The sequence below is a fragment of the Sciurus vulgaris genome, assembly GCF_902686455.1.
Source record: "Sciurus vulgaris genome assembly, chromosome: 8".
In the NCBI taxonomy this organism is placed as follows: domain Eukaryota; kingdom Metazoa; phylum Chordata; class Mammalia; order Rodentia; family Sciuridae; genus Sciurus; species Sciurus vulgaris.
Genome location: NC_136468.1, coordinates 66,057,123 through 66,084,053, shown reverse-complemented (window position 1 = coordinate 66,084,053; position 26,931 = coordinate 66,057,123). Strand labels below are relative to the sequence as shown.

At 35.7% G+C, this 26,931-nt stretch overlaps 1 protein-coding gene across 3 annotated transcripts in view; it reads left to right on the top strand.

Annotated features, from left to right (window-relative positions):
- The window catches only part of RELN (reelin), a 472,616-nt gene that overhangs the window by 243,087 nt on the left and 202,598 nt on the right, over nt 1–26,931 (top strand). For all 3 annotated transcript variants that reach the window (XM_079149959.1, XM_079149958.1, XM_079149957.1), the window contains exons 7-8: nt 692–788; nt 7,473–7,524. In XM_079149959.1, coding sequence (XP_079006085.1) covers nt 692–788; nt 7,473–7,524 — 149 coding nt within the window. The remainder of the gene's footprint in view (nt 1–691; nt 789–7,472; nt 7,525–26,931) is intronic.

The window sequence follows — 26,931 nt, the reverse complement described above, 5'->3', positions numbered from 1 at the left end:
TTCAGAGATCTAGATTTTTAGTTCATTACATAAGTGGATGTTAACTTGCTTATATTTAATATTTGCAACCTCTTTGTGTGTGTGGTTACCAGGGATTGAACTCAGTGGCCCTTTATCACAGAGCTACAAGCCCAGCCCTTTTTATTTTTTTATTCTGAGATAGGGTCTCCCTAAGTTGCCCAGGATGACTTTGAACTTGCAATCCACCTATCTCAGCCTCCCAAGTAGCTTGAATTATAGGCATGCACCACCATAACCAGCTGCAAACTTTCTTGAACTGGGTATAATATGTGTACTATGTAATTACTGATAATGCCATCTTCCATTCCTATGTGCCTACTATGAGATTGGTTCTGTACTCTGTATTTTATATGTACCTTTATGTAATCCTCACTCTACCTCTATGACATTTAAGTCAGCATTTTAATACTCATTTACAGGTGAGCAAAGTGAAATTTTGGGAGATGTAGGTAACTTCTCACCACTGCAAGTAACTGAAAGGATTGGGATTTATTTTCAAGTCTTTCAGTTTCAGGTCTTCTGATCTTTGTCATAATACCAAACACCTTACCTTCTGTGAAATGAATATTTCAGCTGAATAACATTAACTATTATAGCTTTCCTTACCTAAGCTATATACCACATTGTGCTCCTTAGTTCTCAGACTGGAATTCATTCTGTGTTCCTGCAGGGTTGAATGTAACAACTGTGAAACTGGAGAACAGTGTGGTGCAATTATGCATGGCAATGCTGTTACCTTCTGTGAGCCATATGGTCCACGAGAATTGGTAAGTATGTGCTATTTATGTACATTATTTCATTTTAGTATTTTCTGAGCTTTTTGCCAACAAAAGGCTCTCTTAGGCTCTTATAACTCAGATGAAAATTTGAAGTATTATTTATATTATGAATTCTGTTATACATATCTCTAAATCGGCAGGGGTGATTTTATGGTCTATTTTTCAAAGGAAAAAATAAAGAATTCTATAATAAAATGGGCAACATCAATGGGTCTCATTAAACATAGTACATCACTATGGTTAGATAGCCTTTAAAAATAAAAATTTAGTGATATATATTATATACGTACCCGCATGTGTAATATGTATAATTTCTAAATTACATATGACTTTCTAAGTTCTTCTATAAAGTCTTGCTCTTAAAATTTCCTGATCTTCTATTTGTAAGTCAAAATGTTGACTCTTCAAATTTATCACATTATTTTTAAACTTTGGTTCCTAAACAGGGAGGAACTTTGATGGATAATTTTCTAAGTGAAAGAGTACTTTGAATAAATCAGAATTTTAAAAATTTTTAAAATTCTGATTTATGACAAATTACTTAGGGCTAAGTTACTTTTCTTTAACTTAGACTGATTAGCCATTGCTTGTCAAAGACAAGTTCCTGAACCATATGTAAAATGAAGCATGAGCATTTTAAATTAAAAGCAGTGAAACCTCTAGCCATCAGCATGTGGCTAATAAGCCTCTGGTTACTTGGTTCATCTTTCTGACATGAAGACTACATTCATCCTGAAAAAGCAGTGATATGACAGGGCTCAATCACTTTACCTTAATACTCTTGTGACATCTTTTCTGCTTTGCTTTTCTGCTTTTCAATTTAAACCTCAGTGCTAGTTCTTTTGTTTTCTCCCATGTCTTCCTTTTCTTGGGGCTTTGAATAACCAGGTGTATTTTTCACCTGAGTCCCACATTGTGTTTCACAACCATTGATTTTTAAAGTGGCCAAAAGGCTGGCGTCCATGACAAAGAGGGTGGGGAAAAAACGAATAGGCAATTAAAAGTTGATTTAGTTATCAACATGTGAAAGCCAATTAATTTTTGCAACATGGTTCATATTTTATGCTGCTTGGATACCCCTTTCATGGCAATAGATACATTTAATTTATTAAAGATACAAGCTTCAGAGCATTGATGAATTGAAAAGTTTGTAGTTGAAATTAGTACACAAACAGAATTAATTGGATGTAAATTAAAATAATAGGTGCTCATAATTCAAGACTCACAGGTGTTATATAATATTCTTACAGACACATGTGATGACTCTGATAGTGAAATTCTTCCTGAAAAAAATGAATTTTCTAGTACATTTTAAATAATGTTCCATGACTGAATTATCTATAAACCTTAAAATAAAATTAAAGTTTTATTATAGTTAATTGAGCTTAGAGTAATTGCCTGTTTTAGAAGGTGCCCCATTCAGGAACGTTTCTAGAAATCTTGGCAAATTCTTTTTGTTTCTACTGGCTAATAGGAAATTAAAGTATCTAATAGTATAATGCCAGAATTTCACATTTCCATAGCATAAGAGCTGAAATATCTAGTTTATTTGATCCCACGTGTATTTAATGCTGGTTGTTTCATTATATCCCAGCTTATTTAGCATTAGTATCCCAGTATCCGAGTAGGCTAGTTTTGAATTACATTATATAATTAATGTATCCCAGTAGGCTAGTTTTAAATTACATTATATAATTAATGTAAGATTAGCTTTCAACTGAAAAAGAAAATATTAAAAATAATTATAATTATCTTCATCTGAGAAATTAGGAAGAACATGTAATTTTGTATTTCCATCATATGTAAGATGAATTTCCTACAATTTCAAAGGGAATAGGATGAAAACAGATTGAGAAGGATGAGATGACACCCACATTTTACACTCACAGCTTCTAGTTTTCAATAATTTTGATAATGTATTGATACCCAAGAAGTAAAAATATATATTTGCATCCAAGTTGTATTTATGTAAAGCAGATAAATCAAATGAAAAGTGAGAAATTTGGATATCAGTTTAACTAATGTTTACTAAAATTAAAAATCTGCGTGGTACTTTGTCTGAATCCAATCAAAACTGTTGTTCACAAAGACTGATGAAAGATACCAGCTCCCAAACATCACTTTTTAAACAGCATACTTTCTTATTTTTCATGTATTTAATTCTTTTTGATATTGTAAAACAACTACAGGCCAAGAACTGTGGTTGACTAAGTCTTTATCTTTTTAAAAATGCCAACAAAGAGCATCTCTGTTGCTGGAGGCCTAGGCCAGGAATCTGGTTCCAGGAGGTCTCAACAGAGCAGGTCTGGTCACTTGCCCCCAGGAAATATCCAATTAGCAAAAAGAGTGGTAGTGAAATAAAAAAGATATTTTTTAGTGTGGCCAATGCCAGGAAGGACAGAGGCCTAGTAACTTAAGAGTTGCCTTTCAAGGTGGTGACAGTGCTCCAGGATTATACAGGGAGGAATCAGGGTGTGGGGTAAGAAGTATGCATGGTCAGTGATCTTGGTCCACTAGGGATCTGGTTGATCTTAGGTCTGGTCATGTGGAATCCTGTCAGCATCAGGGGAGTCATTACTGTTTGGCGGACGGTAGCAGTTTTGGTTCCCATCATGACATATTTGCCTGCAGAACTTGCCATTCCTGGAATTTGAGATAAATTGGGGAGAAGAAATAAGTCTAACAAAGAACAGATCAGAGGAGCAAAAAAGGAATGATTTAGGACAATGACTGGGTCCTCCTTCAGAAGGGCGAAAAGGAGGAGGGAATGAAGGACAATTTTGGAGAAGCCCGCCTGACATCAAATTTAAATATAGAGCCATTTCATGTCAATAAAAGCCAAAGTCAGGCAGAGATGGTAGCTGTTATTTTGGGGGCATTACAGGAGCTTGTGTTTCTAGGACTACTGTACTATAGATTCCTCTATTATTGAACTATAACCCCAGTCCCACCCTTCATTTTTGAAAAATAAATTATTTGCTAAATTATACTCACATAGTTGGAAATGCATGACTTTGGGCTAAAAAATTTCATGGAAGAAGTACAGAATGAACAGCCTGGGTCTACAGTGAGTTCTTCAGATTCATTTAGTCATCATACTAATTTTCTACAGTTTTAAGTCTATTTGATGATTTGATAACAGTAAGATTTGATAGGATAAAAGTTCTCCATCGATCATTCATAATTTCTATATTATTTATCAAAAGCTTTCTAAAAAGCCCTTTTGTTTTCAGAATGTTGGGCAAAAAGACTTAATATCATTGTGAACTAAAATTACATATTTCAACTCAAGATTAATAAACAGTTTTCAATACCCAAATGCAAGTACAGATGAATAGATTTTATAGGCAGTGCTTCTTGTTATTTCTTTCTCTTCATCTTTCCTATTTTTTCTTATAGCTGACAATTTTACTAATAAAGTGATTAGGTAAAGGTTAAAAATGAGAATCAACCATTGCACCAGACCTCAGCATCCCTGAAGAAAAAATGCAGAATCAATGACTAATCAAAGCCTAGGGTCACTCTCAGTTAACCCATGTAATTTGAAATTTGGCAGTATTTCATGCAACTTACTGTTCAATAGCAGAGGTCACCACTGTGGAACTTGATCATGCAGGTGACACAAGCAGCATTTATTACACCACCAGGATAAGAACTGAAGACTCTAGAATATTTAATGCACTAGCCATAGCAATAACCATGGTGTTTTCAATTTATATAATTCCATTATGTCAAAGAACCTATTTCAGAAGTGTTTAATCATTCATCTGGGAATCTATTCAGTCGCATAAAATCGTTCAATTTATTTGAAATTAAAAGAAAATCTCTGTATTGGTATTGTGCCTCTTTGAATTTTAAGATCAAATTATCTAAGTAGAAACCCTGAGGACAGATAGTTCAACTTTCTCTAAAAGCTCCAGCAGGAAAACATTACTTTTTAAAGAATTTTATTGTACTTTTTTTATTGGTGGTGAAGAAACAGAGGTATGGACCTGGTGGGAAGATTAAAACTAAAGAGAAAATTTTCTCTGTCACCCTGACACCTGTGATTTTTGCTGTATTTAAAATAAATTAGTAGCTAATAATAATAATGCTTTTAGCACAATAACATAGGATATATCTCTCTTGCCCTCTCCTCCATTACCTTTCTTTCTGCTTAATTGAATCTTAAAGCCACCTGTTTAAAGCACATGTCCAGTCATCTTTGCGGATTGGGTGGTATCTTTCAATATTCACATCTCAACCGGGTCCTGGTAGAGCAAGAGGCTCACTCACTCACTCATGGGTTGTACAGTGCTTGACTCTTCCACACTCCTGCGCTCTGTCACAGAGGGCTAACAAGGTGCAGGGATACGTCTAGAGATGTTAAAACACAAGACAAGCCAAAGAAGGACAGCCTGTTTGTCACTGCCACCATGGAAACAGTTAAACATTGTCTGTTCTTGAGTCACAGGCAACATCCTATACTGTAGCGTACAGCACTGGGAACCCTATAGAATGAGAACCTTCATTTGCATCTCATTTCAGCTGATCCTCTGCTCTGAGGAATAAATATATACAAATGTAAAGTTAAAACAATGAGTCCTCTTTTAGAAGAGGGAAAACTGTTTAAGCAAAATGTTTTGTTGTTGTTCTCTTTAGTTATATATGACTTAGAATGTATTTTGGCATATTGTACATACACAGAGTATAACTTGTTCTAATTATGATCCCATTCTTATGGTTGTACATGATGCAGAGTTATCCTGGTGGTGTATTCAAATACAAAGCCAGAAAAGTTTTGTCTGATTAATTCTACTGTCCTTTCTGTTCCCCTCCCCACTCCCTTCTCTTCCTTCCCCTTTGTCTAATCCAATGGACTTCTATTTTTTCCCTCCCCACCTTCCCTTATTGTGTGTTAGTATCTGCATATCAAAGAAAATTTTGGGGGGATTGGCTTATTTCACTTAACATGATATTCTCCAGTTCTCCTTTACTGGCAAATGTTATGATTTCATTCTTCTTTCTGGCTGAGTAATATTCTTGTGTATATATACCACTGTTTCTTTATCCGTTCATCTATTGAAGGACATCTAGGTTGGTTCTACAATTTAGCTATTGTGAATTGAGCTGCTATGAACATTGATGTGCTGTGTCACTGTAGTATGCTGATTTTAAGTTATATGCCCAGGAATATTTAAGGGTATATGCCCAGGAGTGAGATAACTGGGTCAAATGGTGGTTCCATTCCAAGTTTTCTGAGGAATCTCCATACTGCTTTCCACAGTGGTTGCACCAATTTGCAGTCCTACTAGCAGTATATGAGTGTACCTTCTTCCCTTCATCCTTGCCAACATTTATTGTTACTTGTATTCTTTATAATTGCCATTCTGACTGAAGTGAGATAGAATCTCAGTGTAATTTTAATTTGTATTTCTCTAATTAAGCAAGCTTCTTGAAACCAAAAAATGTAGCAGAAATGTGTTGAATGGCTATTTCTAGGCCTATAATTCATTTATTTTCTCTCTCTCTTTTTCTCTTTCTCTCACACACAGTTTTATTGAGAAATAATCCATTTCATGATTCATGAACTTTGAGTATCCAATGCTAGGTTTTTAATTTATTCAACAAGTTACACAACCATTGTCTCAATCAATTATAGAGTGTTGTCAGCATCCACCCAAGAAATCCTATACTCTTCTGCTGTTGTAGTTCTATTCACTTTTCAAAATAATCTTATTCTACTCATTTGCTCTTACTTTACCTCCCGATTTTTGTTGGGTAGCCTTTTCAATGGCATCCCCTTGGATCCCAGACCTGTAGTAGGATGGGGGAGATGGAGGGGTGAGTGGAGAGGACTTCATTCAATGCCATCACAAGATTATCTGGTTGATTGCTCTAAAAACAGTTTCAATAACACTCTGAGAAGTTCACTCTTCATGCCTAAGTCAGGTTTTCACAGTTTGCCTCTCCCAGAGGGACAGAAAATCTGTGTTCAGATATATTGGTGAAAATGAACAAACACCTGGATAAGTACATCCTCTTTCTATGGCTTCTTTCCTCCCTCTTCTTCTACCATCCCCAACACCTATCCCTTCTCTATTTTTTTCACAGTATTCAAAAGTTTTATTCACGTGGCACCTCTCTCAACTCCTTCTCATTTTCTGTTTTTATTAATATTTATTTATTTTTGAATTTTTTGCAGACTGCATTTTGATTCATTGTATACAAACGGGGTACATCTTTTTGTTTCTATGGTTGTACATGATGTAGATTCATACCATTTGTGTAATCATACATGTACATAGGGTAATGATGTCTGTCTCAGTCAACCATTTTTCATACCCCGCCTCTCATTTCCTTCTACATAATCTAAAGTTCCTCCATTCTTCTCTCACTACCCACTCCACACCCCCATTATATATCATCCTCCACTTATCAGGGAAAACATTCAGCCTTTGGTTTTTGGGGATTGGCTTATTTCACTTAGTATGATATTCTCCAATTCCATCCATTTATTTGCAAACGCCATGATATTATTCTACAGTAACAGCCACATCAATATTTATAGCAGCTCAGTTCACAATAGCTAGATTGCGGAACCAACCTAGATGCACTTCAATAGATGAATTAATAAAGACACTGTGGTATCTCTTTCTATCTTATCTCATTTTTGTGTATTTCTCTTTCTAGACTACGACAGGCCTAAATACAACTACAGCTTCTGTCCTCCAGTTTTCCATTGGTAAGTGGTTTTAGCATATATAGCAATTTAACTTGGAAATGTTTGTTTTAATCACAGTGTACAATCAGAATTATAGTGCCAAATCCTTTTGGCTTTACAGAAGAATAAGTCTTAAGTTTGCAGTAAATAAAAAGTGAAATTAAATATTTTAAAGACGTTACATTCTGTTCCATTGCTCTCCAATGCTGAGTGGTATTAAAAATGCTACTGATAATCCAATCTTCAAAGTATTTACATATGGATTTTGAATACCTTAGGTTATTTTATTACAGTAGAATTATTTTCCTAGTTATATTTTTCTCAGATTAAGATTTAAATCTGTTCAGTTGCCTAAGCTCTGACTAACTGGTAGTGAAAGAGATAAATGTTGATGGCTGAAAAGGAACAAAGTAAGGCTTTATGTTTGACATAATTAATTATGTTTAATTTTGACATAGGTAATGAAAAAAAGGACTGTATCTGGCAATATTTAAGCGTTTTTATATGAATGAAAGTTCCCACCCAAAACATTTTGTAGAATAAGATGCCTTTGGCTTAAGTGTTTGTAGTTTTGCTGTCTCTTCTATCCTATTTTAATTTTCAAAGGTGTGTGTGTGTGTGTGTGTGTGTGTGATTGAGATAGATGAGAGATAGGGAGATAGATAGATAGATAGATAGATAGATAGATAGATAGATAGATAGATAGATAGAACTCAGACAAATTTCTAAAGGGAATATTCTAGGGAAAGAAAGACCCTGTCTTCTAGATGGGGCCTAGCTTTACAGATCTCCCCCTTTAGCATGAAAATTGCTGGTGTCTGGCAGCCATGCTCAGGACAGGGTCCTCCAGTCTCTACCATATTACCCTTATGTATTGGGAGATCCACCACTAGTGAAAGGACATTTTCCTCAATAGCTTTCAACTTCAAATTGCAAGTCAGTGTTCTACATCCAGAAACTCTGTGGTTGATTGTGGCTAAGAACAATTTTCTGCCTTTCATGTAGTTGTCACTTTATCATCAGTACGCCTTGTTTCAGCTTGTGTACATACAGCGTGAAACTGCCTGATTACAGTTTGGGTTACTTTCTTCTCACATCGATAATATTATCTACAAAAATTTGCAGACAACTCAGAAGTCCATATGTGGGCATAAAATAGTGTTAGCAAAACAAAAATATTGAATTTTTATGAGAAAGTTTTATGAGTTTTTATGAGAATTTGCTAATAGTTCTGTGATCTGTTAGCAAGTAAGGGCTGGGGATTTAGCTCAGTGATAGAGTGCTTGCCTACCTCACAAGGCCCTGGGTTCAATCCCCAGGTCTGCAGGGGAAAAGAAAGAAAGAAAAGAGATGCTTTGGGTCTATTAGCAGTATATCCTAATTTTTCTGTAATGAACATGTAATACTTTTTCAATCATAAAGAAATAAAGTTTATTTTTTTTAAGTTGTAGAATGACAAAAACAAATTTTTGAAGGTGTAGCATCAAGGTAACTTCAAGATTCTTAACCAGAACAAATGGTTTAGATTCATTATACTCTTAAGAAAAAAAAAATAAGCTGAATAATGGATACCAATATATCTATATTCTGAGTATTTATTTTGTTACACAATACACATTAATTTCAGATAATATACATAAGCAATGAAAGAATATGAGAGAATCTATTTTAAACTATATGTCTCACTGTTCCACTAGTCCTTGCACTTTATTCATGGGAGAAAAGATCCAGCACCAATTAAATTATCCTTTGTTATAGAGGGAAAAAGGTCTATTTTTATGAACAGTAAAGTGTGTGCTGCTAATTTGACACAGATTTTCTATTTCCTTACCTTTTAGTCACACCAATAACAATATTAATTACAGTGAAGCTGATGAAAAAGGACCAGGAAAAGGAGTTAGAGAATTCAGGGTTAGTTAACTGAGACTCAAAAGTCAGAAAAACACCAGTCTAGGGGCTTGGTACTAGACAGACATAAGCCTTAGGAAGAACCTCTGATTTTTCCACAAGTCAGAGAGCTGTGACCCACCAGGCCAGTTTGCATTATTTAAAGCATGAATTTGAATCCCGGATTCAAAGATGGAATGAATTGAGAAGTTCGAAAGAGATAGATAAGTAGATAGGCAGACAGATGGATAGCTAGCTAGCAGTGAGGAGGGAAAACGGAAAGGGAGAGAAAGAGAGAGATCTCAAGTTTATGACTTAAAAAATATATTTAGAAATTTTATTTTTGGGTAATAGTTTTAAGATCCAAACTGAAATTTTAATGTGTCATTCAGAATGAAACAAAAATTTTAGCAAAAAGAAATTATTGCTTAGAAATTTCATTGGGATATTTACTTCTCACATTTTGAAACTAAAAATTCTTGAGAGCCAAGAAGGGTTAGAGTGACAGAGCAGCATGGAGTAGCAGACCATTCATTGTACTTTGTATGATGCTGTGTGGTCAATATATACAGTATAGTGAGCAGAACTCTCCAGAGATGGTTTTGAGTATCTCATTTCCACTCATTTTATAAGTTATGAGGGAAGGCATCATTCTATTCACATGGATGTATGGGGGCTGGACTGGAGCATGCCCATAAATTCTAGAGATATTTTAAATGTGTATATCCATCCTACATATTTTGAGCCCATAATGACCAATTATCAAAATAGCAACCACAGTTTGGTAGTCATTTCATTTATGCTTAGCTAAAAAGCTACATGGATTATTTAAAAAAAAAAAAACTGTATGTTGACAGTTATACCTCTTTGTGTATTGTGCAATTCTCCAGATCTATATTAGTAATGTGATTAAATATGATCAGTTTCAGTGTCTCTCCTTAGGAAGTTCTTTGGGATATTAAATGTTCATTGTCTAGTACAGTGACTCAGACGTTATACACGTAATTTCTAGAGAATTCTATCATTATTTATGACCTCAGTGATGAATTATATTCATAATCAGGCATATTTAACCATACTTGGAAAATTTGTGTTAATATTTTTATATTGTTCTTGTAACTATTTTCAATTATGTGACAAATATTATTGAAAAGAATTCCAGATGCCTCAGAGATATGCATACAGAAATTGCTTGTTTATTAAGGGATGTCTCTACTAAACTCTTTCATGCCAACATTTAGCAGCAATTACCTCACAATTCTTTAAAAAAAGTGTATACACACACTACATATATATCTATGTGCGTATATATATATTATATATATATTATATATATATTATATATGTGTGTATATATTATATATATTATGCATGTATACATACATAAATACATACAAACATAAATGTAAATAAACATCCAGACTATCTTAACTAAGTGATTTTTAAAGTTAAGTCATCGTGAAAACCCATTTTAGCAAACTGAAATTTATCAGATTGTCAATAGCTAAATCATCTTGAAAAGTGTCCTAAAGTGTTCTTAGAAGAACTTTTCATTTTTCCATTTCAATGAAAGATCTTGTATCCATTTCCATGCTGAGGCATCGATTTTCTACAACCCTCTCTTGAATCATTAGATTTGACTTGTGGAATTTATGGTTGTAGCCTTAAGGGCATTTACCCATTTCCTTTAGATTTCCTCTGGGATAAGAAGAAAAATTTGAGCAGATGCCCTTGCAAACCATTATCTTATAGATGCCTCCAAACTCTGTTTTTTCCAGGCAGGGTTCTGGGTCAAACAGAAATGCTGATGCTGCTTTGTTGCTTTCGTTTTAATAGAATTTTATTGAAAATTTACTCAGCATTGTCTTTAGCTAACTTAACTGTAGTAAGAAAAAAAGTGAGAAGATAATATTTTTATCATATTTTTTCAGCATTAGTGTAGTAGAAGGCACTAGATACACAAGGAGTGTGAACCCTGGATAAGGCCAGGTGGTTATAAATGGGTGGGAAGTGTGTGCTGATTTCAGGGTGCTAGGGTTCAATTAGGTCCTACAGGCTGGTCAATTCAGGGAGGCTTCCTAGTAAGGGGTGTCTCTGAAAACCAACAACCGGAGCACTTGAAAAAACAGAGAAAGTTTTTCCAGGTGAGGAGATGGAGTGAACACAAGCAACTTACTGGAGGAGGACAGGAGTGCCCTGTTAGACCAGAAGGACTGGCCCTTGTGACTATAAACAATGTCACATAAAATTGGGTCTGAGAAGGTAATCTGTATCAGCTGGTAGTTTTAATGTACTTAATAAGGGGCTAAGTGAGATTTTTAACTCATTTAACTTATTTAAAATGATAGAATTTTGTACTTTGTTTAACTCATTTGATAAAGGTCTGCAAAGGGTCTCTTTAAGAGTCAGGTAATGATAAAATTAAATCTTTAGAAAAATAAGGACAATGTTAGGAGTGGACTTGTTACTTCTTTGATACAATCCTGCATGAAGTCACTCTTAAAAAATTTACCAAGTAATATGCTTGTTCAGTTTTGCCAACTCTTTCTTGAGACGAACAGAATTCATAAAAGATAAGGCATTTGAAAACAGGCATTATGAAGAACAAATAGTGTGGCTTGGGAGGCAGATCTGTCTTGTCCATCATGGTATCCTCAGTCCCTAACCCAAGAACTCACAACAAGTAGATGCTATAAATATTTATTTCCAAAGTGACAAGTGACCATTACAGTGTATCATAACACTATGAAGCTAAGTGCTAAATTGGTGCGATGCAGACATTTTCATGACAAAAGTGAGTTAGGGGTAGGCAATCTGAGGACATTAGTCAAGGGAAAAGATGGACCCAGAAGGAAACAGAATCGCCAATGAACTATTTTTAGTGAATCAAGTAAACAGAAATACATGCCCATATGTTCGTCAATATGGAATTATTTAAATAACCAGAATCTATTATTTGTTTATAATTAGTAGAATTAGTACATTTTTCCCTTTTGCTTTTACTTATGAATACCCTTATTAAAGCATACATGCATTCTCTTTACATATTAAGATATAAAAGTGTTCTTAGGCCTGAATTGTTCTCTTTCTATACTGTATGTGCTGCAGAAACTCTGACATAAATGAGAGCTTACTCATTTTGTATGAGCATATTTTGAAAACTTACAACTTGAAAATTACAAATATAGAGGTAGCCTGAGCTGAATTGAAAGATTTTTGTGTAAAAGAAAGAGATCTGACATTATTTTTCTGAAATAGATATGAGGACTAAAATCCACTTTTAAGAGATTTTTTATTTTATGCAGCATAAGAGAAATACTTTGTTTTTCCCTTTAGCCTAATTCAGAAACATATTAATTACTCAGACCTTGATTTGGTGGAGAAGCTCTCTCAACTCTTTTAGAGCAGGTAATTCAGAAGGAGGAGAAATCGAGCCCTCCACACTGCAGTGTGAATTATTGTTCATTTCCTCCATGAACTTACTGAAATATATTTCAAATTAGATTCTCAGTTTTTTCAAGAGTCACTCTCCTTGGTAAATAAGACCTTAGGGGATTTATTATGAAATAGTAAAACCTCTTCTGACACATGGAACCTGTATCAGACTAACAAAATCTCCAGTGGCATGAACTTGTAACAAATATAAATAAAAAACAGAAGTTCAGAAAATATAATGGCCAAGTTAATGTCTATGCTTATGAGGTTAAATATACTTTTTATTTTAGTATAAGAATCTTAGATATAAAATATATTAAAATAAGATTTAAGACTTGATTTTTAGATCTTCAAAGATCTATTTTAACATCCAAAAAACCTGAAATATTTATATATGAAATTTCTGTTATCTAAATTTAATAAATAAAGAAATATATGTGAAACTCATAATTTAGGGTATCCTCCCTCTTCAAACCAGGGTTGTCCTAATATTTTCTATAGAATATATGTCTTAAAAGATGAATTTAAATGAAATATATATACATTATATATATAATATAAATACATGTATAAGTATAGGATTTGAAAAATACACACACACACACACACACTCACACACACATTTCAAATCCACTTTACCCCAAAGAATTAAATCTCATTTAAAGTAATAAAAGGGAATATTCTGAAATGCTATAAAATTCTACTAAGCATAGGTTCTGGAAAATTGTTTTAAATTAATTAAGTTCTTCTGAATTATTAGAACTGATAATTTTAAAGTCCTTATATGGATTAAAATGAACATTTGAAAGTAACTTTACTCCCTTTCTCTTGAAATATTCAATTTGTGACTCATCTGATGAGATTTAAAAAATAAATATCAGTAATTCATTCATAAATACTTTCTGCTAGTCTTTATTAGGGGCTGTTGTAGAAGAAGGGATACAGCAATAAAATACAGATTGAGAAGAAATAGATCATCAATATAGACCAAATTGTCTCTCTAATGCCACTCCTTCATGAAAACTCATTTCATTGTCCCAACCTGATGTCTCCGAACCCTCACCACCTCTGAACCTATTTTAGGACACCTACTTCATTCTGCTTTGATTTATATACTGGCCATTTCCATGCATCCACCTTTACCATTTATAGCTTAGACATTCCTTGAAGGCTAAAGGATGTACATGTATCTCTCTTTGGGAGAATTTTGATCCCAATTAGAACTAAATAAATACAAATCAAATTAAATTAAATTCATAGGTTACTGTGCTGTTCCACATTGGTACTGAGTACTTACCCATTAAGGCAAGAGAATATGCTGAATGAAATCCTTGGGCAACACTAGAACTTAATGTAAGCCAGCAATTTCCACTTTCTTATTAATTAATCAAGGACCTTTCTATCAGACAGATCTTTAGGAAGTGTATTATATATAACATAATGTACCTGCATTCACTGTACAGAAAGCAAACCCTAAGACACTGCACCAACTTTTAAGAAATTTATTATGAGGATCATTGCATGATGCATGGAAAGTATCATTGCACTCCACAAATATGTACATTCATTGTGTGTCGATTAAAAACAAAATAAAACTTGGAAAAAATGTATTATCAAACAGGTGGGGCAAGTCTATGTGTGAGAAGAAACCAAGTAAGGCAGTAAACTTCAATGATAATTAAGGGATACAGAGTACACAGGACAAAGTGCAGCTTATTGGAAATGCAGATAAGAGGGAGGTCTAAAGGCAGGACTTCATCATTTAGGAGGGAGACGGATAGAGCAGGCATGGTACCATCCCAGAAGGGCCACTCAGAGTGAAGGTTTGGGGGATGGCACCCTGCAGGAATAACTAGGCAAGGGCCATTCTAAGAACTGGGGACAAGGTCAGAGCCAGAGGGCAACAAGGACGGTAATGCCTGGGTGGGGCAGGTGAGGTACTTACACTTGCTGCTGAGTGGGGATTAGGCCTTCTGAAAACTGGGCCAGGCTTGAGCACTCAGGCATAGGTGATGTGGGCCTTGGGGAAAGGACTGCCTGGCAGGCACCTGGCAAAGCCTGACACATCTTACATTGCTCTCCCATGTATTTCCCCAACATGGCTCTGGCAAAAGTTTTCTACTTTAGGCTTAGAAAGTAGCTTGCAAAGAAGAGACACCTTAAAGTTGTTGGATGATGGCTTGGCATTCTGTAAATTGGGAGAGAATTGATCTCTCTCTTCCTTGTGATCAGAGGAATTAAGACAATGAAGAAATACAAATATTTTGGAAGTCAGGAAGAGGGTTAGGACTGGAACGAAGAAAGGCACAAAGAGGAAGAGGACAGCTGTTCATTTTATATCCTGTGGTCATTGTCCATCTGTCATAAACTGGAAGACATCCCCTAATGAGGTTTGAGCATTTCAGCCAGAAAAGTGACTAAGGGACAAAATATTAAGTTCAATGAATCACACAGTGTTACATTTTTGCAGAAAAGGGGTCTGCAAATCAAATAGCCTGTGTACTGATAAAGTCAGTCAAAACAGAAATTATTACTCTGTAGTAACTTCATTTTTAAAATAAACAAATAAAAAATAGAAGGTGAAGAACAGTTGCTTTCAAAACCTGACCCTACTACAGTTTATGAAAGAGTTCTTCCAGATTTAAAGAAAGCATGTTTTTAGCATCAATTCAGAATGTTTTTGAGGACACATTGATTTTATTCTACTTTATTTGACCTCTTACTTCTTTGTATCGGTTTTTAGTAGATGCTTAAAGTGGAAATTTCTCTTCCACATAATAGCTCCTCTTACAACACTGTCTTCAAAAATGTTTCCTCAGTTACAAACATGCTAAATTTCCCCAGGGGCATTTTTAGTGAGCAAGACAGAGATACAGACATAAACTCTAGATGTTCATCTTTAAATAGTTGTTCACTTGGTAATTCAGAATGACCAAAGATTTTGGACATGTCATTTCTCCAAATTAGTAATTTCTACTATTAAAATAACGATTTATCTCAACTTTGTTGATCACATTTTACCAAAATTGAATTCCTTTGTTCTTGATAGAGCCAAGAGAATTTTGAGGATTTCCTCAATGGAATAATTCTTAATTAAAGTAATATCTGTAGACTCTTTTCAGTCACAATTCCGATCCACGTCATTTGGGACTGAGAAGCCCCAGGACATTTCCTGCCTGGGCTGCCACAAAGCATTATCTGATACAGTAACCATTTTTTCCTACCTGGCTTTTTACCCATGAATCAAACTGCTGCCCCTTTGGCCAAGGCCGGTGAATTTAACCAAGGCACAGTACACCAGATCGAACCTGTATTGCAAGAGAGCCAGAAGCCACCATGCATGGTAGGTTGTGTACGCCCCATCAGGCACGGGGGACAGCAGCCAAGGTCATGCCTCCCAGGAGCTGAGGGAGACTATTGGACCAGCCAAGAACAGCTTTTCTTATGTAGCCATTTCTCATGCCTTTATTTTATCCATGATTTGAGAATTGGTAAAATAGCCTATTTAGGAGCAAGTTCTCATTTTTCCAGGTAGATTTTTTTTCCCTTTGCCTTGAACTCAGCATTCTAAAGTACGCTATAGATGATCTATGTACAGTAAGATAAAAGAAAGAATATTTTGCTTTGAACAGGTGTTAAGACAAGATCACTACTACAGTGATCACTACTATAGAACAAACCAAATTACATTTATATAAATTTTATGAATTAATGGAAATTTATGGAAATATATTACATTACAAAACAATCTGCATAGATACATAAAATCTTATGTAGTATAGATTTTGTATAGTATGAGAAGACTAACACGAACATGATAACTAAAAATTATTATTAAACCAACTGTCCTGGAAATTACAGCATTGTCTGCTTAAAACTGGAAGTCATATTTTAGGTACTCTTCATTAGTTAGTACTTCTAGACTTCCCATATTTTTAAGATATTACTTTATTTACTATAGATTGATTTGGTGCCATAGGCCAAGTAAACTAATGCTCTTAGGATTTTCCTGGCAGACTCAGTAAAGAAGGAAATAAAAATCAAAGGAAATAAAAATCATTGTTCTACATTGTTGTTATTATAGGAAGAATAAATATGTACAGCTGCTTTCAGTGAAATATGTGAGCAGACATTTGTAGAATTATCAAAATATTGATATCTGGATAATAATGGTCTTGATTGGGACAGAATTCTTTTGAAGAATTGCAAAATCACAAATAAGCTTTTACTGTGTTCCTTGATGATTTGGGGTATAGTGAGATTATCCTCTCCTAGATCTCCCTAGTGAATACTTGCCTCAAAAATCAATCTTAGCAAAAAAACCCAAACAAAAAATTGCTGGAATTTCTTATTATACTATCATCATTATGTTGTTCATCACAGTTTTCATATTTTTCACCTTAACTTAAGAGTAATGTATAAAATCTCCTGGGAGTGATGGTATTTAGCTTTTTCTTTATTTTTTCTTTGAGAACTGGGAATAGAACCCAAGGGTGCTTTGCCACTGAGCATGTTCCTAGCTAGCCCTAGCATTTAGCTTTATAAACACACTGCCCCCACAAAGTTCCCTGTTCATCTCTTTCACTTTCCACACACTACAACCTCAGGTTAATGATCCAGTCCTCCATTTATCTATCTTGAAAAGATGAAGGGGTGTGTTGATCCTGCTAAGATTTGCTCCAGTCATAGCAGGGAGTTGTGAGCAGCCAGATTGCATCCATTTCCAAAACTTTATGATGTTTCTATATCAAATGCTGTTGTTTACATGCAACTCCTAGGCCCTGCTAGTCTCTAAGGCCTGAGGGTTGAGTAATGGCAGCAGCAGCACTCCTGCTACAAGAATCCTCCACAGGCTTCTGTGCAGACACTCCTTGAGCCTGGGTATTTATGGGCCCTGTTATGCTATCTGGAGGCATGATTTCTGGCAGTGTTCTTCCCCATCTATCAATTCCTGAGATCACTTCTCTCCTCCTCCTGTGGTTCTGTGCTACATTTGGAGAGGCGGATTGTTTTTAAGGCAGAACTTTGGGGAAGAAGGCTACTCACAGCAACCACTACCAGTCCCCAAGAGGACAATAGCTCCTTCTATTGTGCTCTGCTCTGATTTACTTTGGAAAGTCCTGGGATTAGTGGAAAAGGGCATAACCAAAAAATAAAAAATAAAAATAAAAAATACCCAGGCCTTAAGAGACTAAATGCCAATTGATTTATCCTTCCACTCTAAAAGTAAAAAGGAATAGAGGGGACTATTAGGGATACAGATTTGCAATCCCTAATATATAATTCCAGAGTACAAAAGAACTCAGAAAAACCCAAGTCTTTTTTTTTTTCAACTTATGTGATGGCAAAGTCTGACATGACCTGAATTCATTTGGCAGCAAGACCTGACTTGTAATGATTTAAGCCTATATTAATCCTTATTTCTACTACCTAAGTATGTAGATCTTCATGCATTTCACTGCAGAAACATGAATGTATCTGATTAGAGAGTTGCCCAGACTTTGCTGAGGGTACAGCATAGTATATAGCATTTGCTCCATATTACCTTTTTGAAATGTATGAATTAACATACATCATTTGAATTCTGGAGTTTGTCTAACCTCAAGAGATTATGGTTGTATGGCTATTATTCCAATGAAGGGAGTAACTCTTCAAATTTTATTAGAAGTTATTAATATTTCTATTTTTAAATAGACTTGATTTTATACAAAATCAATTATTTTTAAAGTAATTTATTTTTATGTCAACCACCAAAGAAAGAAGTTTATTTGTAGATTTTGTGAACTTCCTAGCTCTAGGAGGTCTTTGTCTTTTTTTTTTTTTTTTTTTTTTAGTGCTGGAGCATTGAACCCAGAGCCTTACACATACCAGACAAACACTCTACCACTGATCTACACCCCTGGCTCCTCTAGGAGGAATTCACAAACTCCTCTGTACACATATATTATGGCAAATAAGATTTCATACACAGAATAGATTTTTGATGTACTTAAGTACATAATTACTACTGTTTCATGTGCTTGTGTATCAACTCTGATAGCTCTCTAGTACTCAACATTGCTCAGAAGCATCCAGAAGCAGTCCCAGGAGTTATAGGTCCTCTTCAGCTTTTGTTAACCCCGTGAGGTTCATGAGGATCAGTGCAGGTTTTATTCAGTTTCATCACCAGCACTCTCCAAAAGTGAATGTCATGTTTCTTGTGGGTACAATTACTTAACAGTCATTTTATCAATCCTGATTCAATGGTAATATGATTCATTTCTTTATAAGAATATTTTAATTGAGTCAAACCTACCTTAAGTAATAATGAAGAAAAGATCATAAATTTCATCAGAATTTCATTTCATTCAACAAATCCTTATATATTTATTTATTTTAAATTGACAGATAAAATTGTATGTAGTCAGGTGCACCAGCACCACACCTATAATCCCAGAGACTAGGGAGGCTGAAGCTGGAGGATCACAAATTTGAGGCCAACCTGTGTAATTTAGTGAGATCACATCTCAAAATAAAATATAAAAAGGGCTGGGGATGTATCTCAGTGATAGAGCATCCCTAGGTTCAATCCCCAGTACTACTACTACTACTACTACTAATAATAATAATAATAATATGTATTTACCATATACATCTTGATATTTTATTGTATGTATACATTGTGGAATGACTGCATCTAGCTATTTAACATATGCATTCTCATTCTTCATTTTTGTCCCATCATTAAAACATGTTTATTGATTGATCAGTTCATGAGAAGCAAAGTAGAAAATGAAGTTTGTAGTGTGGATTCCTGTGTTCTGGGATTTTTGACTTAAGACATACTTGACATATAGGAATACATGTATTGCTTGTCTGTCCGGGGATGCATCCAGGTATTTGCATCCACTGGGTTAGGGTCACTCTAAGGAAAATAACACAAAGTCACACATTCAAAATAAGGTGTTAATATTTGGTTAGAAAGAGAAATCACAATAAATTACGGATTTTAAGAAAGCTGAAAATACCACAAACATCACAAAATTAAGAAATAAAACATCTTTATTAACAGCCTAAAATGCCCTGTAAAATTTTTTTTCTCACATTCTTTCTTCTGTATACTCTTAAACTGTTTCTCCCTATGCCAACAATTTTCTGATATTTTCTGCAGAAAGAATAGAAAGCTTGGGGTTTAGAGTTTATTTTCTACGTTTAAAATTCTTTGTTTAATATTTTGCCATCCAACTCCTTCATTGATAATGTCATTTAGATTTTTGGGATCATTTTCAAATTGGAAAAAAATCTCTGTCTTGTTTAGACTTCAAAGTGTTTTGAATTTCCTTGTTCAGTGACTAACTGAACTGCTCTTTGAATTGACGTCACTCACTGAACAGTGTGTCATTGTCTTTGAGTCATGATGCTGGGTGCATCAGCACAGTCGGTGGCAGGAGTTTCTAGTAGCTCTTTCCATGTTGTGAACTGCAGAGCCATGTCACATCAATCCAAAATAAATATATCTCCAACTCAGCCCTTCCTTAGCTGAATTCCCAAAGCAGCCATGACCATCTCGACACTGCCTGATGTAAGGGAATGGGATGAGGGAGCAGAGCGGGCACAGTACCTTAACCAACTGCACCTATTATAAAACATAATCAGGCAAACACATTGCTAGAATTTTCCCAAGGCCTTGGAAAGTGCTCATACAAGTCGGGGTCCTGAAGCTTAATCTCCTTCAACTTCATCATAAATTGGCTTCTGTCTACACTAACTGTGTTGGAATTGAGCATTCATCTATGTTGCATTGATACATTTGTTTACTTTCTGACCATAAACTTATTATCACTTCCTTACTTTGTTCACACTCTCCTGCAAGTTGTCTCAATTTTCCCTCTCAAATTCCAGTCACATCCTAATGCCTTCCCTTTATTTAATATTCAACTGCTTTTGCCTATCTCAGTTATCAAACAAAGACCATGGAAATTTCTATATGGTGCTGTAATTAATGTTCTGATTTGTAATAAGTAATCATCATTAATGTAAAATAATGCTTCTCATTCAGTATAGGTATTTGAAGCCAGGAATTAAAAAAAAAAAAACTTGCAGAATAATCTACAGGATCAGACTTTATTACCCATATACACTGACAAACCATTTTTACAGTTGGTATAAATGCAGAAAGGGAAAAAGCCCTGGATGGAGAGTGTCTGCCAACTGAACTATCCACATAACCCTGTGTGAGTGGTGGAGCCTGTGTCTACCCCTGGTAACTCATTTATAAAATAAGAGTGTTCATCTTCATGATCTTTTTAATAACTTCCCACTGTGTCCTAAGTGCTCATAAAGGATGACAGGCTAAGGAAGGATGCATTTTGCTGGAAAACATGGTTATTATGTTGTCTGTTTTAGTTAAGGTAGTCCCCCCAAGAAATATGAAAGTAGTTGCCATATATTTACTTAACCAACTGTACTTAATTTATACTTATATAGCTTATTTTACCACTAGAGAAAGATGTTAAATACAGAAACAAATGCAACATCAGTGGAACCACGGAACATTGTGATCCAGACAGTCCTCAGTACAGTGTGAGAGAAGAAAATGTGCTGCCCCTCTGGCTTTTCTGAGAAGAGCATCAGTTTCCATGCTAGTAGACGGAGGTTATCTATCACAGCTCCCTCTCCTGCAGGAAAGATGGGCTGCAAATGAGCAGATATTAATAACAACAGGGTTATTTGTATATTTCCAAAAGATTCTCTTCCTAGAGTTTAACTGACTAAATCAACATTCAGCAGTTCATTGAGCTCCTTTTCTGCATGAGCAGCTTTCAAGGCACTTAGAAAACAGGATTTGCAAAATAAAATCCTTGCTCTGGCAGAGCTGACATTCTGGTGAAAGGAGTCAGCCATCAAACAAATGAATATGTCAGGGAGTAATAAGGGGAATGAAGAAAATGAATCAGGGGCCACTGAGTGATGTGGGCAGCATTTTACTAAAAGTGGCTGGGTAAGGCCTCAGAGGCCTGAACTGTGCAAGAGAGCAAGCCCTGCAGAAGGAAGAACCCCCATAAGAGCTGAAGTGGGAAGGGATATTCTGGGTCTGTTTTCCCTAACTTTTCTTGAATGACAGCCAAAGTCAAAATAAGTTAAGACTGAACCACAAGAAAGTAACTAGACTTTTTAGTTCACACATCATCCTGACATTAAGTGTACTTTTCATAGTTGGTTGACTCATTGATTAAGTGATTGATTGATTGATCATTGTGCCTGAGTTTCCTATAACAAAAGAAAAAAGTTACTTGTCTATTTTTTCTAAATTATACTAGGAACAGTAATATTAAAATAGAACCAGAGGTTAAAGTTAATAGCTATTTCAGTTGTAATTTTAAGCTGAGTACAGTGGTTCATAGATAAAACCTAGTTTACAATAAAAACTTTTATAGAGTTTTAGTGTTGAATCTCTCTAACAGTAAAAGAAAACAACCATATTGAAAGAACCTTTGCCTCTCTTTTTAGTCCCTCATTTTATAATAAGAAGCACTGGCTACTATTTTGTACTTATAAATCTTAATTATTTCTTTATGTTAAAATGCTTATTTCAGAAATAGACTTGCAAGCCATTAACAGAATTTGTTAATTAGGATACAAATGTGGATTAACATGGTGTCTTAAACTTAATCCTGACTGTACTATCATAGCAGATTAACACTTTTCCCATAATTAAAATCATCTGAGTTGGGAAACATTGATACATTCCATTTGAGGGGGGGAATGCAACTATTATTAAAAATAGCTTTCCAAAGATTTTTAAGCAAATGAGTAATATGGAATTATCTTTAGAAGGTTAATCTTTTATTAGTTTGTTCTGAGTCCAGTTAGGAGTTTATCACATTGATCTGGGTAAGAGATGGTCTAAAGAGGTGATGGTGGAGTAAAGGAATGTTAAAGATTTAAAGAATTTTCGGGATCAGATGACTGGCTATTGGGGCAGGCAAGGGAGAAGAATGGACTGGGAATTTGCAGAGGAAGTGATGTTCAAGTGAACATGGTATTTCTTCTTGGTATAGTTTCACTATGGTCTTCTCCTGTGGTGAAACTGGAGAGCTGAGATGATGACTAGCAGGGTGTTTAAAGGTGGTCCAGTTGTTTAGGTTTTTCTCTCTTTATCAAGAACAAGGCCACTATGGCCATATGTCATGAGCCTGAGTAGAAGCAGGAACCACAGAAACCTGTCCCAATATATTCTGACCATAAGAACATAGCACTCTTTAATAGAAAAGCAAAAGAAAGAAAGAAGAGTAGATGCTTTGCACATCTGAAAGAACAGCGAAATAGTTGAAAGTACAGGTTCTGGTCTGTCCAATTCTGAATCCCTTTTGTGGTGGGTATGGCCTCGAGTAGATTTCTTTTCCTCTTTGCCTCAGTTTCTTATTAATACAGGGCGAATGTATACAGTAGTACCTACCTACTTATAGGTATGAATACAGTAGTTCATACCTATATTCATTCTCTTGAGTTTACTGGAATTTTTAAAAAATGTATATTTTGATTTAGTTGTACTTGGACACAATACCTTTATTTTATTTTTATGTGGTCCTGAGGATCGAACCCAGGGTGCCATGCCTGCTAGGCGATTGCTCTACCACTGAGCCACAACCCCAGCCCTGGAATTTTTTTTCTTGATGAGTACTATTGAAATTCTAACTGATCATATATTTTGTATTCTTTGGATACCAGGAACTGCAAAATCAAAATTTTATTCCACTCTAGCAATTGTGTAGACCTTATGAAATATATGTCCCTCTTCTATTATACACTTAAGACATTTTTTTACAAGTAGACTCTTTTCCTCATCCACTAACACTTACTAGCAAATAGGTAACAAACAAGTAGACTTCTCATTGGAGTCTCATCTTGTGTTTCCTTATTGAACTTACAGCATTACCACTAAAGAGTAGGGAAGTAACCCAAGGTACAAGGAATTATAGGGGTGTTTATCAGAGGTGGAACAAGATGGCAGCTGAGTAAGAGCCTCTGGTCACTGTCTCCCCACAGACACACAAAGTTGATGAGCTATTCACACACCAAACCACCTTCACATAGCTAAGGAAATCAGGCGAGGCCACAGTGCCTACTCTTAGAATAACAAAACAAGGAAGGAAAGAGATGTCTGGCAACTCCAAGTAGCTCAGAATGGAGAGAAGAGCCTCCAACTTAGGGGAAGGAGAAAATATTGAGTCCAACCTTTAAGCTTGAAACCTAACACCAAGCCTGCCACTTACTGCTGGACAAAGCCCCACAATCTCTCCTGTCAGATTGATGACCATGAACCTTGCTGCTGGAACACTGTAAGGCAGGTGGCTGATAGTCTCCACCACCCCTCCTCCAACCTCAGCTCAGAGCAGGGAGTAAAAATCACATGTTGGGGTACAAGGCAGGAAAACTAGCATAGGGTTTTGTCTTGAAGCTGCTGTGCCAGGTCTTATGGAAACCAAAGACCCTATACACAAATCGGAGCTCAAAAATGAGGCCCTAGACCTGCTCCACCATCAGGCAGAGAGACCTGTGCACTGGTGGGACAGACTCCAATTTCAGGTGCATCACTTCCAGCCCTGGGAAAGGTCTGGGATACACCCACCATCCCCCCAAGACTGTGCAGGCCACTTCAGCTTTGAGACTCAGGTGCAACCCAGTTTAGGGTCAGCTTTGGAGGCCAAGGGACTGTTTCTACCACCTGTCCCCCAAACCTTGGGGCAGTACAACTATCACCAGGCCAGTCCTTGCTGACGGGACTCTAGAACTGCCCCAGCACCAGAGACCTCTGCCCACTGGGACAGACTAGTGTTTTGGCCTATATCACTGCCAAATGTAGCCTGGGCCCTGTTCCACCCCCGAGACTCTTCAGGTTTTTATAACCATGAGACTCAAATGTGACCCAGCTTAACATCAGCCCAGATGAACAAGGGACTGCCTTCACCAACACTACCCATCCATGGGCAGCTTATCGTGGTGCACAGCCCCATTACCTGGGTAGTAGAGGGAGTAGAAACAAGACTTTGTCCTGGAAATAATGCCAGGCTGGTGACAGCTAACACTGGGCAAATCCTAATGACCCCCAGGCCAGCCTGTGAATGGAGCATCTGGAACAGCTCCAGTGCCCAGTCTATGGGACTTCTGTTACAACTAGCATTTTCTCTTGCTCTTTTGTTTGTTGTGTTTATTTGTTCTTATATTTTCAATCATGTTAAGTTGCTATCATTTCAAAATAGCTTGTTTTAAATAATCAAAAGGTGTTTTTGTAAGCCTCATGGTAACCACAAAGCAAAAATCTGTAATAGACAAACCAAAAATAATAAGCAAGGAATCAAAACGTACTACTAATTAACCACAGAGGAAGACTATATAAGAGAGGAAGAAAGAAACTATGGGGAAAAATGCACTGTAATTATTTGATAAGCATTAATTCTCAGCCCCTGAGTCAATGTGGTTAGGCATTTCCTCCTTTTTTTTTTAAGATAAAATGAAATTAAAAATATTGAGTCATAGCTAAAACATATTAAATAGACCAAGAACTATTTTTTGGACCCTGTTCATGTGTTAACTCCTTAATCTTCACAACAGTTCTATGAAGTGATTGTTGTTATTTCTCACATTTTACAAATGTAGAAACTGGGCCACAGGAAGAGTAAGTGATTAGCCCAAAGTCACAAAGCTAAGAAGTGTCAAACCCCAGGTTGTAAGCCTGGCTGCCTGCCTCCACTCCACACACACTGCTCTGCTGGGAGATCTTATGTCAAAGGGAATTTCACTCTGAAAAGTGAAGTAAAAATCATAGAATGATCAGTACTGCTGATAAACATTGAATTCATTATCATGTAGCTTTCTCTTGTATTAGAAAAAATAAGTAAGATCTGTTTAAGACCATAAATATATTAGAAGAATCACCTACCACTAAAGATTTTCTCATTCATCTCTCACATTACAATTTAGAGAAGTGGTTATCTAAAAAGTTGCAACTTTTGTTAGAGTTCTTTCTAAACATAAAGGCATCTTAGGTTTTTGTTCACTTGCTCATATGTTTCTGTGCAACTTGTTATATGTTTATTTGTTAGAGTGGTCTCATTTGAATTGAAAAGACAAAAGAATATGGGGCAGGGGTGGAAAACCAATAAACAGGTCTAATTTTAACTTACTAATTGTCAAATGTCCAGTAGCAATTGGATCTGTAAGTGGGAATTTCATGGGAGACATAATACCTGTTATAGATGTTATTTAAAGCCTTGAAAGTTGGTAAGATCTTCAAAGGGGACAATGTAGTTAAGAAAGGAGACAGGCATTAAAACAATATAAGTCTAGTAGGGAGGACAGTAGTGGTTGCCAGAGGCTGAGGGCTGGAGGGTGGACAGAGTACACAGAGACATTAGTCAAAAGGTAAAAAGTTTCAAGTAAGATAGAAGGAATAAGTCTCCTGGAACAGGATGAAGGCAGAAGTGCTGATATTGATGGACGGAGTATGGTAAATCTACGTTTACCATTCCTGGGTGAAAAAATGAAGTCTTTATTATCTGCATGTTCTATTTTTCTTAAACACACACACACACACACACACACTCTTATTAACCTAATAAGAATGAACTTACTTATTGATTTTACACTACAATGCTGAGAAATTGTAAGGATGACCTAGTATTCTATTTGATAATACTAAGCAAATTATTCAGATAGCACAGATTCAAATAGCACAGATTCATAGGCACAAATTCAGGAGTACAACTTCAGGCTATCATGAATGAGGAAGGAAGAGTTGTTTGCTACAAGCCACTTTCAGGATCTTGTGCAGACTTCTACACAAGTGGCGATGGCTTGTTTTTACATTGTAGTACATATGTGTCCTAAATCAGAGGACAAACCATAAGATAATAATAAGCCAGAAAAGTTGATAAAAATATGTATCATTATACACTACTAAGTAATAATAGTGTAAATGACAGTCACTGTAAATGATGGTTTATCATTTATCAATGCATTAGCCAATTTGAAATCAAGAATTGACAACCAAGGTTAACTAGAAAGAACACTGGTAATGTACATTCCACACAAAATATGCTGTCCTCCCCCAAATAGCTGAACCTG